The 13,279-nt window shown below is 32.5% G+C and overlaps 1 protein-coding gene across 1 annotated transcript in view; it reads left to right on the forward strand.

Annotated features, from left to right (window-relative positions):
- LOC139520825 (uncharacterized) overlaps nucleotides 1-13,279 on the forward strand; it is a 175,480-nt gene that overhangs the window by 118,425 nt on the left and 43,776 nt on the right. Inside the window, exons 62-69 of the mRNA XM_071313797.1 lie at nucleotides 1,266-1,447; nucleotides 2,533-2,641; nucleotides 3,272-3,420; nucleotides 3,990-4,151; nucleotides 4,964-5,064; nucleotides 5,637-5,704; nucleotides 6,261-6,421; nucleotides 6,738-6,899. Of these exons, the coding sequence (XP_071169898.1) occupies nucleotides 1,266-1,447; nucleotides 2,533-2,641; nucleotides 3,272-3,420; nucleotides 3,990-4,151; nucleotides 4,964-5,064; nucleotides 5,637-5,704; nucleotides 6,261-6,421; nucleotides 6,738-6,899 (1,094 nt within the window). The remainder of the gene's footprint in view (nucleotides 1-1,265; nucleotides 1,448-2,532; nucleotides 2,642-3,271; nucleotides 3,421-3,989; nucleotides 4,152-4,963; nucleotides 5,065-5,636; nucleotides 5,705-6,260; nucleotides 6,422-6,737; nucleotides 6,900-13,279) is intronic.

Here is a 13,279-nt window from a genome sequence, read left to right on the forward strand (position 1 = left end):
TAAAGATGTCTTTGCTGAGTAAAAAATGTCATGTTGACCTCATATGAGTTATAGATCTCTTTGGTTAGTAAAAAAGTTTCATGTTGACCTCATATGAGTTTTAGTTCTCTTTGGTTAGTAAAAAAATGTCATGTTGACCTCATATGAGTTATAGTTTTCTTTGGTTAGTAAAAAAATGTCATGTTAACCTCATATGGGTTATAGTTCTCTTTGGTTAATAGAAAAAATGTCATGTTGACCTCATATGAGTTATAGTTCTCTTTGGTTAGTAAAAAAATGTCATGTTGACCTCATATGAGTTATAGTTTTCTTTGGTTAGTAAAAAAATGTCATGTTAACCTCATATGGGTTATAGTTCTCTTTGGTTAATAGAAAAAATGTCATGTTGACCTCATATGAGTTATAGTTTTCTTTGGTTAGTAAAAAAATGTCATTATGGGTTATAGTTCTCTTTGGTTAATAGAAAAAATGTCATGTTGACCTCATATGAGTTATAGATCCCTTTGGTTAGTAAAAAAATGTCATGTTGAACTCATATGAGTTATAGATCCCTTTGGTTAGTAAAAAAATGTCATGTTGAACTCATATGAATTATAGTTTTCTTTGGTTAGTAAAAAAATGTCATGTTGACCTCATATGAGTTATAGTTCTCTTTGGTTAGTAAAAAAATGTCATGTTGACCTCATATGAGTTATAGATCCCTTTGGTTAGTAAAAAAAGTCATGTTGACCTCATATGAGTTATAGTTCTCTTTGGTTAGTAGAAAAAAAGTCATGTTGACCTCATATGAGTTATAGTTCTCTTTGGTTAGTAGAAAAAATGTCATGTTGACCTCATATGAGTTATAGTTTTCTTTGGTTAGTAAAAAAATGTCATGTTGACCTCATATGAGTTATAAATCTCTTTGGTTAGAAAAATAATATCATGTTGACCTCATATGAATTATAGTTCTCTTTGGTTAGTAAAAAAATGTCATGTTGACCTCATATGAATTATAGTTCTCTTTGGTTAGTAAAAAAATGTCATGTTAACCTCATATGAGTTATAGTTCTCTTTGGTTAATAGAAAAAATGTCATGTTGACCTCATATGAGTTATAGTTCTCTTTGGTTAATAGAAAAAATGTCATGTTGATCTCATATGAGTTATAGATCTCTTTTGTTAGTGAAAAAATGTCATGTTGACCTCATATGAGTTATAGTTCTCTTTGGTTAGTAAAAAATGTCATGTTGACCTCATATGAGTAATAGTTCCTGTTCTATTCAGTATTTACCAAGAGATGTCAGAATGTTTATACAGACCAATTAAAGAACATCAACTATGCCTGGCTAATCAGACAGAGGTGATGGAAGATCACATGATCTGGCTTACTAATGGTTTAAATGATATTATGACTATAGCGATGGGATCTCCACTTGATGAGAGAAAGACAGTAGAGAAATGTATAGGTAAATTATAGGATATTTGTTAACTATTTCAGGAATTTTACTGTAGATACATGTTTGTGTATAGGTAAATTATATGATATTTGAATAGTATTTATGCGATTTTACTGTAGAGACATGTAAAGGTAAATTATATGATAATTGAATAGAATTTATGCGATTTGACTGTAGAGACATGTATAGGTAAATAAATGATAATTGAATAGTATTTATGGGATTTTACTGTAGAGACATGTATAGGTAAATCATATGATAATTGAATAGAATTTATGCGATTTTACTGTAGAGACATGTATAGGTAAATAAATGATAATTGAATAGTATTTATGGGATTTTACTGTAGAGACATGTATAGGTAAATTATATGATAATTGAATAGAATTTATGCGATTTTACTGTAGATACATTTATAGGTAAATAAATGATAATTGAATAGTATTTATGCGATTTTACTGTAGAGACATGTATAGGTAAATTATATGATAATTGAATAGTATTTATGGGATTTTACTGTAGAGACATGTATAGGTAAATTATATGATAATTGAATAGTATTAATGGGATTTTACTGTAGTGACATGTATAGGTAAATTATATGATAATTGTATTGTTTTATGGGATTTTACTGTAGCTATGTGTATAGGTAAATTATATGATATTTGTATAGTATTTATGGGATTTTACTGTAGAGACATGTATAGGTAAATAATATGATAATTGAATAGTATTTATGGGATTTTACTGTAGAGACATGTATAGGTAAATTATATGATAATTGTATAGTATCTATGGGATTTTACTTTAATGACCTATATAGGTAAATTTTATGATAATTGTAAAAGTATTTTTGGGATAAGTCTGTAAGTATTAAAAAATTAAAACAGCATTTACAAATTGACAAACTGCTTTTAAGGGATACAAGAGTACAATTTATATTCAAGTTCTGCATTTTGTCAAATCTTTATTTGTTTGAACAGAACCATAATGAAAGTGTTGATATTATATTTGTACTTTTATCCTAAACTTATTAGCAATCAAGTAATGGGTGTCTTAGGACCTAAACTTTGATAATTGTTTTTTTATTGTAGCTAATGTAACAAAGACACCAGACTTTGGTCAGGATCTGTGTGATGATGGTGCTGGATTGATCATGTCAGAAATAACTTGTTTATATTACATTGGTAATCCAGTCTGCAAGTAAGTCTGATCATGTATTTGATTTGATTTTGATTTTTGGTGTTTTAATGCCACTTTTAAGCACCCTATTTAGACTATTTTGTGGCAGCAAATTTTTATTGGTGGAGGAAGCTGGAGTGCCTGGAAAAAAACACTGACCTTTAATAGGAGAACTGACAATCCTAATCAATTAAGATTGGAATCAAATGCACCGGCATGAGCAAGATTCAAACTCACAACCTCAGTGTTGACTGGCTAGTGATAACAGTTACTTTGACCACTCATCCACCGAGGCCCTGATCATGTATTTGAGACATCATACTTGTTTGATAGAATTCAGCGGATATTAATTAACAAATCTAAGGGAAATATTGGTGATAATATCTTCTTTTAATCTAATAATTTCATAAAACTATAATTGTCGTTGATTTACCCTTGCAGATACTGACCTTACTGGAAGTTAAATTGGATATAATGTGTTGTTCCCTGATAACTATCATTTGACAGTCATGGCCAGTGAAAATAACACCTATTATTTTTCCTTTTCATTTCTGTCAAATGTACACATCTAGATGAAGTTTTTTAGTTGTAAAGAAACATACATCTAGAGTAAGATTTTTAGTTGTAAAATAAATATTCCTTTTTTTTCAGTTCGTTGGAGTCAGCATATATTCCTTGTTTGTCAAATGGCTTGTCAAGGAAAAGGATATTTTGTTCAGCGGAAAGAATTTGGCGTAGTCTAAGTGCAGTGAGTGATTTGTTTGGAAAGTTAACTTATGGTAAAGTGGAGATTTCTAGCTGTAAGTTTATGAAGTATTACCAGTATATTACCCTATAGACAGTAGTCTGTAGATTAATGGATATATTTCTGCTTTAAGTGCAGTGAATGAATTGCTTGAGATGGTGACCCTTGTTAAATTATTGCTCTTTCAAAATGAGCAGGATTTTAATATTGTTTTTGTTTCATTTTGCTAGTGATTCATTTGATTAATTATTGGAATTAGAAGAACTATATGAAACAACAAAAGATGAACTAATGTATTTATATTGATAAAAGTAGAAAGGGTATTTGATTTTATTTTTAAGAAGGAAGGTAGACCTTTTACAGTATAAATATTAATTTTAATATCAAGTAAAGTTTTGTCCATATCTTTGTATGCATTTTATTACTGATTGTTAGAATCCACTTCTTAGCTAACAAAACATTGTCTTTTTGGTAGATTAAAGTAAAATAGAAAATGATAAGGTTTTTACATTTGTACTAGCTAGAAGTAGCTTTTATATCTTATTTCAAAGAAAGCTTCAAAGTTAGTATTGAATCATGTATAGTATACCTGATATTTTACTTTGAATATTTTAATGTAAAAAGGCAATAGAGATACAGGCAGCAAACTGGGAACCTGTCCAGCTGTTGGTAACCATACTGTTGGTACCTGTGTGGAGGAATGCTCAAGAGATTATAATTGTACAGGGGACCAGAAATGTTGCTCTAATGGATGTGGTCATGTCTGTATGGATCCTGATTCCAAAAGTAAGCTAAAAATTATTACAAAAATGTACTTCAGTTTAGACAGTGAATTTATTTTTATGCCCCATTTAGAATTTCTGGTCTGTGTGTCTGTCTGTTCATCTGTTCGTCTGTCTGTTCATCTGTTGGTCTGTTCATTATTCCATCTGTCTGTCCCGCTTCAGGTTAAAGTTTTTCATGAAGTCGAATGAAGTCAAATCTACTTGAAACTTAGTACACATGTTCCTTATGATATGACCTTTCGAATTCTAATGCCAAATTAGAGATTTTTCCACATTTTCACAGTCCATTGAATTTGGAAAATGATAGTGCAGATGAGGCATCTGTGTACTTTGAACACATTCTTGTTTTCACTTAAATCACAATAGTTTTTATTTAGATTACTCAAATTACAATGAATAATAAAAATATTACTTTAATTACAGTAAGTTGGAAAAAAATAACTTCAATTACGCTAAGTTCAAAATTATTATTTAAATTTCAATGACTTAAATTACAATGAAGTTAAAAATTATTATATAAATTTCAATGACCTTACAAGAGAAATTCTCAACTAGAGTTAACAAAAATATTTATCAGACAACCTATGTACCTTTTAAAAGTGCTTTCTGTATTTTACATTAGATAGATAAAACTTTTAGTTCATATTTTACTAAATGTTATTTCTTTTTAAAACATAAACTGTTCAGTCAACTATAGTTGCTTACCTCCCCTTCATTTGGAATTTAGTGGATTATTTTCTCATATGCAGTTATACCTCATCATTCTACTGATTTCCATGAGGTAAAATAAGTGTTTTTATATCTTTTCGGAAGACGACTCTGGCAGGTTTAACATTACCATAAGATTTGACTTAGATTGGAGGCCAGAATATAGAGAAGAAAACAGTACTTTTAGAACAACACTCACCAATGAGGTAAGATGGCAATACTTTTATTTAGATAATTCTTTATGTAGATGTACAGCCATTTCTTTTTATTTTATATGTTTCATTTAGTTTGTTCTGAGTTCTCTGTATTTTAAATCAGAATCATTCAACAGATGTTCAACTTATAGCAAGGTTTAAATAGGCTCCCATGAAGACTTTGTCAAAACCACAAAATCAAATATCCACAAAAAATGCAAGATTTCTGCAGTCCATGAAAATTGGTACATATGAAAATAAATGAATCCACAGTATATAAAAGTGTTGTATATATCAGTTCATCATTTTGTGTTGTATGAAATGTTTCCGTCTTTTCCTATAAATTTCCACTCTTCTATTAAATTACTTAAACGCTACTTAAATGTTAATTGAGTTGTTGTTTTAAATCCCAGCTGCATAACTGACTATAAGAAGTTAAGGAATGTAAGGGAGAGGGGTTGGGAGACTAATTTTGACTTTGACAGCCATTATACAGGGTATTTTTTGTGCTGGGGCATAGCAAGATTTAAAAAAACATAAAAGAACTATTACATTTTTATAGATTACATTTCTTTCCTTTTCAGCTAAATAAGATAATAGCCAGCAGTGAGTTAAAAGCCTACTTGAAGTATATCAGAGTTATGGTGTTGAGGTATGTATCAACTATAACATTAAATGGATAAGTACAAATCATGTCTTCACCAAATGATGAATAATGAAACAAAACTAGAGCAAAGATCTTCTGCTTTTAAATTACTGAACAGTTTGGTTTAATATAACAAATTGCCTTTTGCCATAATTTTGAATGAGTTGCTATAGTTGGAGAGCAACACTTACAGTCAAGTCACTGTAATGATATTTAGAAATAGTAAAAAAATGGTATCTTACTTTCTAACAGATCTTGTATGCATTTAAAATTTCTGACAAATTGCAATTAACTTTGCTAATGATTACTTTTATTTAGTGTCCTTGAATGACTTGATTAATATTTGTAAAGATAATGCCTCTAAATATAAAGTTTTCCTAATTAATTTAGAGAAACTACATTGTGTGTCCACAATTGTATAGGTAATCATTGTTTTAACTTTGTATCAAACTACATTCTGGAGGTAAAAAGAATACCATATTAACTAAAGAGAAGAAAGATTGGAATCTTAACAACAAAAAAATATTACATAGGATACTCCATTAAATCTCTAATTTTCTAGACCCGGCAGTATAATAGCTGGGTGTGAGGCTGAGTTTGATATGGACATAACAGAACAGAAACTTGAGATGACCTTGAAAACAAGAATAGAGGAAATCCAAGGTGACCCAGAATACACCATCTTACAGAAATGGTCAAATCTGTCTGTTGAAACACTCCCAGGTAACATATGCAAAAATAGCAAAATCCAGAAAAGTTTATAATTTTCTGAAACACAAATGTATTTAGAATTCAATTATCTATGTCCTGTCATGCCTTTTAAAAACTTCTCAAAGTTTCTCTGTACTAATAAGTAAAATTTGTGGCGTAAATACGTCCATATAAGAAAAAAGGTAAAGCTGAATCTTAAGACAATAAATGTAAAAACTGAGTAAAGTCTAGTTCATATTTTATTTTTTTAATTTCATTACTGATTGTAAGCATCCACTTCTTAGCTTACAACTGGTAGATGACAGTAAAATAAAAAAATAAATTATAGGTAACAGTGATACAGGCATCAAACAAGGAACCTGTCCAGCTGTTGGTAACCATACTGTTAGTACATGTGTGGAGGAATGCTCCAGAGATTATAATTGTACAGGGAACCAGAAATGTTGCTCTAACGGATGTGGTCATGTCTGTATGGATCCTGATTCTAATAGTAAGCTCAAAAATTAAATTACTGCAAAAGAATGAGGCAATGACTTGATGTTTTATATCTGTGTTTTATCAGAAATTCGAATGCAGTAAGGGGATTGTGTTTTGGGGTTTGTGTCTTTGTCAGTTCGTCCATGAGTCAGTTCAGTATCAGGTAATTGCATAGCAATATATCATTTCCCACAGAAAGTAACCAAAAGTTAGCGTGCAATAAATTCTAATATTGCACTAGTACAATAAATCTTCAAAATCCATGATGTCATCAACGACAAAATCTTAGTTTAAACCAGTTTTTACTTTCAAATATTATATTGCTATACAATAAAAGGGTTATTGCATGAATATTGGGGAATATTGTCCCTCGTAGAACATATATTGCACTCGCAAGCTCGTGCAATATAAAATTCTACTCAGAACAATATTCCCCAATATTCATGCAATAACCCTATAATAGTGTTTGGATAAAGTAAAATTAAGAATATATATGGGGAATATTTCAAAGAGGTAGTTTATTATGAAGGTGTGGTCACATGAATTTGAATCTTAAGTGCACATGATCATTATGATCACTTTTTGACCCTGATTACACAGTTTACTGAACATAGCTGTTTGGCTCCATATTGAAGACCCTACTTTGACCTATAACTGTTTAGTTTTGCAAAATGTGTCTTTGATGGAGAGTTGTCTCATTGGCACTCATAACACATCTTCTTATATCTATAGAAATGTGATAGTGAGTTAAATGCATTCTCAGGTTAAAGTTTATAGTGAAGATAGCTAACCATGAAGTTTGAAACTTGAAAATGAGTACACCAGTTCATTATTTGTTGAACTTCTTTTAGATGATGTGACAGATTACATTATTGACCTGTAATTTCACAGATATAGGATAGTTAAAACAGAGCATGGTGTCGTTTGGATGATGTGACAGATTATAATATTGACTTGTAATTTCACAGATATAGGATAGTTAAAACATGGTGTCGTTTGGATGTACATTCTTAAAAAAATTGTCAAATAAACCATAACACCATTTAATATAATGGCAATCAGGTCAATATAGCGGATGTATTTAAAATAATCATTGGGCATTAATTTTCATTGTTTTTCATGAGTTAAACCACAAATTGAAGTGTTCTAAGAAATTCAAATTCCTTAAAAGCATGTATGAAGAATTTGTCAAGACAAAAATATTTCACCTGTTAGGATGAAATAATTAGTTTACTATTAATTATATTTGGTTTGTATATGTAAATTTAAAAAAGAAGATTTAATTTAATTCTTTATTTATTTAAAGAGGATTGCCAACAGCCAGAGGCTACGCGTGGATCTCCTCAACATAGATATATACAGATTCACAATTATCAAAGTTTTGAATACAAACATGTTAAACACAAGACAAGACAATATGTACAGGACAAGACATACAAATACTACACACCCATCCAATCACTCGCTCATTCTTACTCACAGGCACACGAATTAACAAACATGTATGATTCAGTAATATAAAATAGTGATTATGGAAAGACAATTTTGAGCACAATCAGGTCAAAAAAAGTTTTTAAGCTATCGAGAAAATCTGTTCGAAGATTTAATAAATCTAAACACACACTCAAACATCTCTAAATTAGTATCATCAGACAAATCATCACTACCTTCTATTAATATTTTGCTCAGATAGTTGGGACATAGATCCCGCAACATTGCTATATTTATATCTGGACAAAGCAGATTCTTAATTCCAAGTAGAAGAGTAATCCGATAGTTCGTGTAACGGGCGCAATGAATTAAATAGTGCTCAGTGTTTTCAATGCAGTTACCTGGGCAGAAATCGCAAAACCTATTTAATGTTAGATTATATTTATACAAGTGGTCATTAAGAGCACTAAGCCCTAAGCGTAATCTAGTATGAATCTTTTTCTCATAACCATGTCCTCGTGAATATATTTTTTTACTACACAAATTGAGATTCTTCTTTAACAACCTTTTGAAACTTGCCAAAGATGTTGCTGTAATTAGTTCAGCTGACAAACTATTCCAGTCTCTAATCGTAGCTAGAAGAAAAGAGTTATAGTATGCTACTGTTCTTGACCTGATGGGTATCAGGTTAGCATGTCGTCTTAAGTTATAGTTTTCAGTATTATGATGGAACAATGGATGAAAATTACAAAGATAATCTGGGACAAGATGATTTTTAATTTTGTGCAAGTATGTAAGTCTATGAACTTGACGGCGTGTTTTGAGAAGCTCAAGACCAACCTCTTTCAATTAAGTGACATGTTTTGTGACCCTGATTGCCCCAGTAGATATAATGCAGGCACGTCTCTGTACATGTTCAATGTTTGCAGAATCGGCGCTAGTGCAGTTATCATAGATGACATCTGCATAATCTAGCAATGAACGAACAAATGTTTTATATAATTTTTCAATGCATAATCTAGGTAATATATGTCGCATCCTCAAGATAGTGTTCAGTTTATTATGACATTTCTTACAAATATCAGCAATATGATCGGTCCAAGAAAGTTTATCATTCAAGATAAGACCTAAATGTTTATGGCATGTAACTCTCTTTATATTTACATTATTTAAGATCAATGGAGGGTAGTGTGGTATTTGCTTCTTCTTAGAAATAATAAGATACTCCGTTTTTTCTGCATTGAATGTTACACACCATTGCTGGGCCCATGTGTTCAACGTGATGAGGTCACTGTTCAGAGTTTGGAAACAATCAGAGATGTCATCAATTTGTTTGACAAGGGACGTATCATCAGCAAACAGTTTGATATTGCTGACAATTCCATCTTTAATATCATTCACATATATAAGAAAAAGCAAAGGACCGAGTATAGAGCCCTGGGGTACACCAGCATAGGTGTTTTGACTCGATGATGTCTGACCATTAATAACGACTCTTTGAGTACGACCTGAGAGGTAATTCTCTACAAGAGACAAAAGTGAGCCACATATGCCAAATTGTTTAAGTTTGAAAATCAGGCCTTTGTGCCAAACCTTATCAAAGGCCTTTGAAACATCTAAAAAGATTGTACATACATCTTTACCGCTATCTAATGACTTGTAAATTTCATGAGTAATAGTAATTAGTTGATTCACTGTTGAATCGTTTTTCTTAAAGCCCGAATTTTCACTGATGAGTAAGTCATTAAATTCACAGAACTCATAGATAGCCTTGTAGATGACTTTTTCAAGGATCTTGGACACAGATGATAGTAGAGCAATTGGTCGATAATTAGACATGATATTTTTATCGCCTTTATTTTTGTACACTGGGCACACATTAGATACTTTCCAGAGAGATGGATATACTCCAGAATGGAGTGAGAAATTAAAGAGTTTAGTGAGTGGTTTATACAGAGAATGAGCACAGTACTTTAGGATATGGTTTGATATACCATCTGGGCCGCATGACTTATGGGGGTTAGATTGGCGTAAATATTTAAGAACATCTTCTTCGACAGCTACTATCTCCTGAAGACGCTCTACTGTAAGAAAAGATAATGGCGGTAGAGCGGGCAAGTCATTTTCATGTTGACCCTAGTGCATCTGAGCAGAAAAATAACAATTAAGGAGTTCTGCTTTCTCAAGATCATCAGATATCAGATTCATGTTATCTTTTAAAGGGGGGATAGTTCTATCTGAATTGTAACCTAACACAGATTTACTAAGGGACCAAAATTTCCTAGGATTAAGGTTTTCTCTAGAAAATGAGCGAATGATATTAATTTCATATCTTTGCTTTGCATCTCGTTTTAAGTGATTGACCTCTCTCCTAGCAACTATGTGATATAACTTGTCTTCGTCTCTTCGAGTCCGTTGATATTTTTTGAAGCAACGATCACGCTTGCGAATCGCTCGCCTAACCTCGTTACTCATCCATGGTTTATCCCTATGACGAATAGTTACTATTTTATTCGGTATGAATTCAGAACAAGCGGAGGTGATAAGATCACTCGTATAACTAGCAATGTCGTTTACATCGTCAAAAATTTCATATGCGGAATCAAAGGGAGCGTTTAATAATGCGGTATTCAGACTATTTTGTGTTGACCCTAGTGCATCTGAGCAGAAAAATAAAAATTAAGGAGTTCTGCTTTCTCAAGATCATCAGATATCAGATTCATGTTATCTTTTAAAGGGGGGATAGTTCTATCTGAATTGTAACCTAACACAGATTTACTAAGGGACCAAAATTTCCTAGGATTAAGGTTTTCTCTAGAAAATGAGCGAATGATATTAATTTCATATCTTTGCTTTGCGTCTCGTTTTAAGCGATTGACCTCTCTCCTAGCAACTATGTGATATAACTTGTCTTCGTCTCTTCGAGTCCGTTGATATTTTTTGAAGCAACGATCACGCTTGCGAATCGCTCGCCTAACCTCGTTACTCATCCATGGTTTATCCCTATGACGAATAGTTACTATTTTATTCGGTATGAATTCAGAACAAGCGGAGGTGATAAGATCACTCGTATAACTAGCAATGTCGTTTACATCGTCAAAAATTTCATATGCGGAATCAAAGGGAGCGTTTAATAATGCGGTATTCAGACTATTAAAATCAGCTGACTTGTAATCCCAAACACGACGCTGAAAGGCACGTGATTTACTTACTTTGAGGGATAGTTTACAGAAAATAATGCAATGGTCGAGATTAAGTAGGGGTGGGCTAACTCCGAAGTCCGATACACAACGTTCATTGTCAGTGAATATAAGGTCTAACAATGTCGCATTGCTATCCGTATACCTGGTCGGTTCATCAATTAATTGTGATAGACCATACCTATGGGCCAGATTAAAAAGAGTTAGACCGAGCTCGCTGTGACTATGACTATCAAACCATGAAACACACCGGTCGTTGAAGTCCCCTAGAATCAGGCACACATCTGGGCTGTGTGATTTCATATTTTCAATGACTGCAGTAAAGCTATCAGTGAATTTTTAACCGGATTTTTGTGACAAAAATGTCGGTTATTGATTTGGGGATGTACGGCGGGCGGGCGGGCGGGCGGGCGGGTTGGCGGACGGACAATCAAATGTTGTCCGTGCATTAACTCATGAACCGTTCAACCAAAGCTTTTAAAATTTTAATATGTTGTTACTGACAACTAAATGAAGGTCAAGTTCAATAATGGCGATTTTGACTTTTACCGTTCAGGAGTTATGGTTCTTGAAAGATTGAAAAATGGAGTTTCCAGTCGTGTCCGTGCATTTACGCATGAACTGTTCTACCAAAGCTCCCCAAATTTTAATATGTTGTTACCGATGACAAAATGGAGGTCAAGTTCAATAATGACGATTTTGATTTTTACGGTTCAGGAGTTATGGTTCTTGAAAGTTTGAAAAATGGAGTTTCCAGTCGTGTCCGTGCATTTACGCATGAACTGTTCTACCAAAGCTTCCCAAATTTTAATATATTGTTACTGACGACAAAATGGAGGTCAAGTTCAATAATGACGATTTTGACTTTTACCGTTCAGGAGTTATGGTTCTTGAAAGATTGAAAAATGGTGTTTCCAGTCGTGTCCGTGCATTTTCTCATAAACCATTCAACCAAAGCTTTTGAAATTTTTATATGTTGTTAGTGATGACAAAATAAAGGTCAAGTTCAATAATGACGATTTTGACTTTTACCGTTCAGGAGTTATGGTTCTTAAATCATAAAATGGTGTTTCCATTCACGTTGTTGCATTTACTAATGAACCATTCAATCCAAGCTTTTCAAATTTTAATATGTTGATACTGACTACAAAATGGAGGTCAAATTTGATATTGACGATTTTCACTTTCAGCATTCATCAGTTATGGCTCTTGTGATATTGCCAGGACACAAATAAATGTTAATAAATCCGGTTTGCTGTCGTTGTGACAGCCTCTTGTTTACGTTCATTTGCCGTTACATTCGGCGGTCAGTAACAAACACTAACAAGGATAGACTTATCCTTGGTTTTGACTTCAATGCATAAGAATTCGAGACCCTGTATTTCTAACTCCTGACGGCGCATAGAATATAGTCGGTCGGAAACATATATGGCTACACCACCGTAACCAAACCCGTCAGCCCTATCTCGCCTGTAAGTATTATAATTATCAATCTTAATATCTTCAAATGATATATCTGGTTTTAACCAAGTTTCACTTATACAGATCACATCATATTGGAGTTCGTTACACAGGACGAACTCAATTTCATCTAGCTTAGTTCGGTTGGACTTTAATACGGTATCAAAAGAATATAAACTACGTGCATTTAAGTGACATACAGATAGATCCCCGGACGGACCCAGATTAGGATGAATAGTTCCCGATGTGACTAGTAATAAAAATATCATCATTGCTAGCTTGTGTAGTGAAACAGAAAATG

The sequence above is a fragment of the Mytilus edulis genome, chromosome 4, assembly GCF_963676685.1.
Source record: "Mytilus edulis chromosome 4, xbMytEdul2.2, whole genome shotgun sequence".
Taxonomy (NCBI): Eukaryota; Metazoa; Mollusca; class Bivalvia; order Mytilida; family Mytilidae; genus Mytilus; species Mytilus edulis.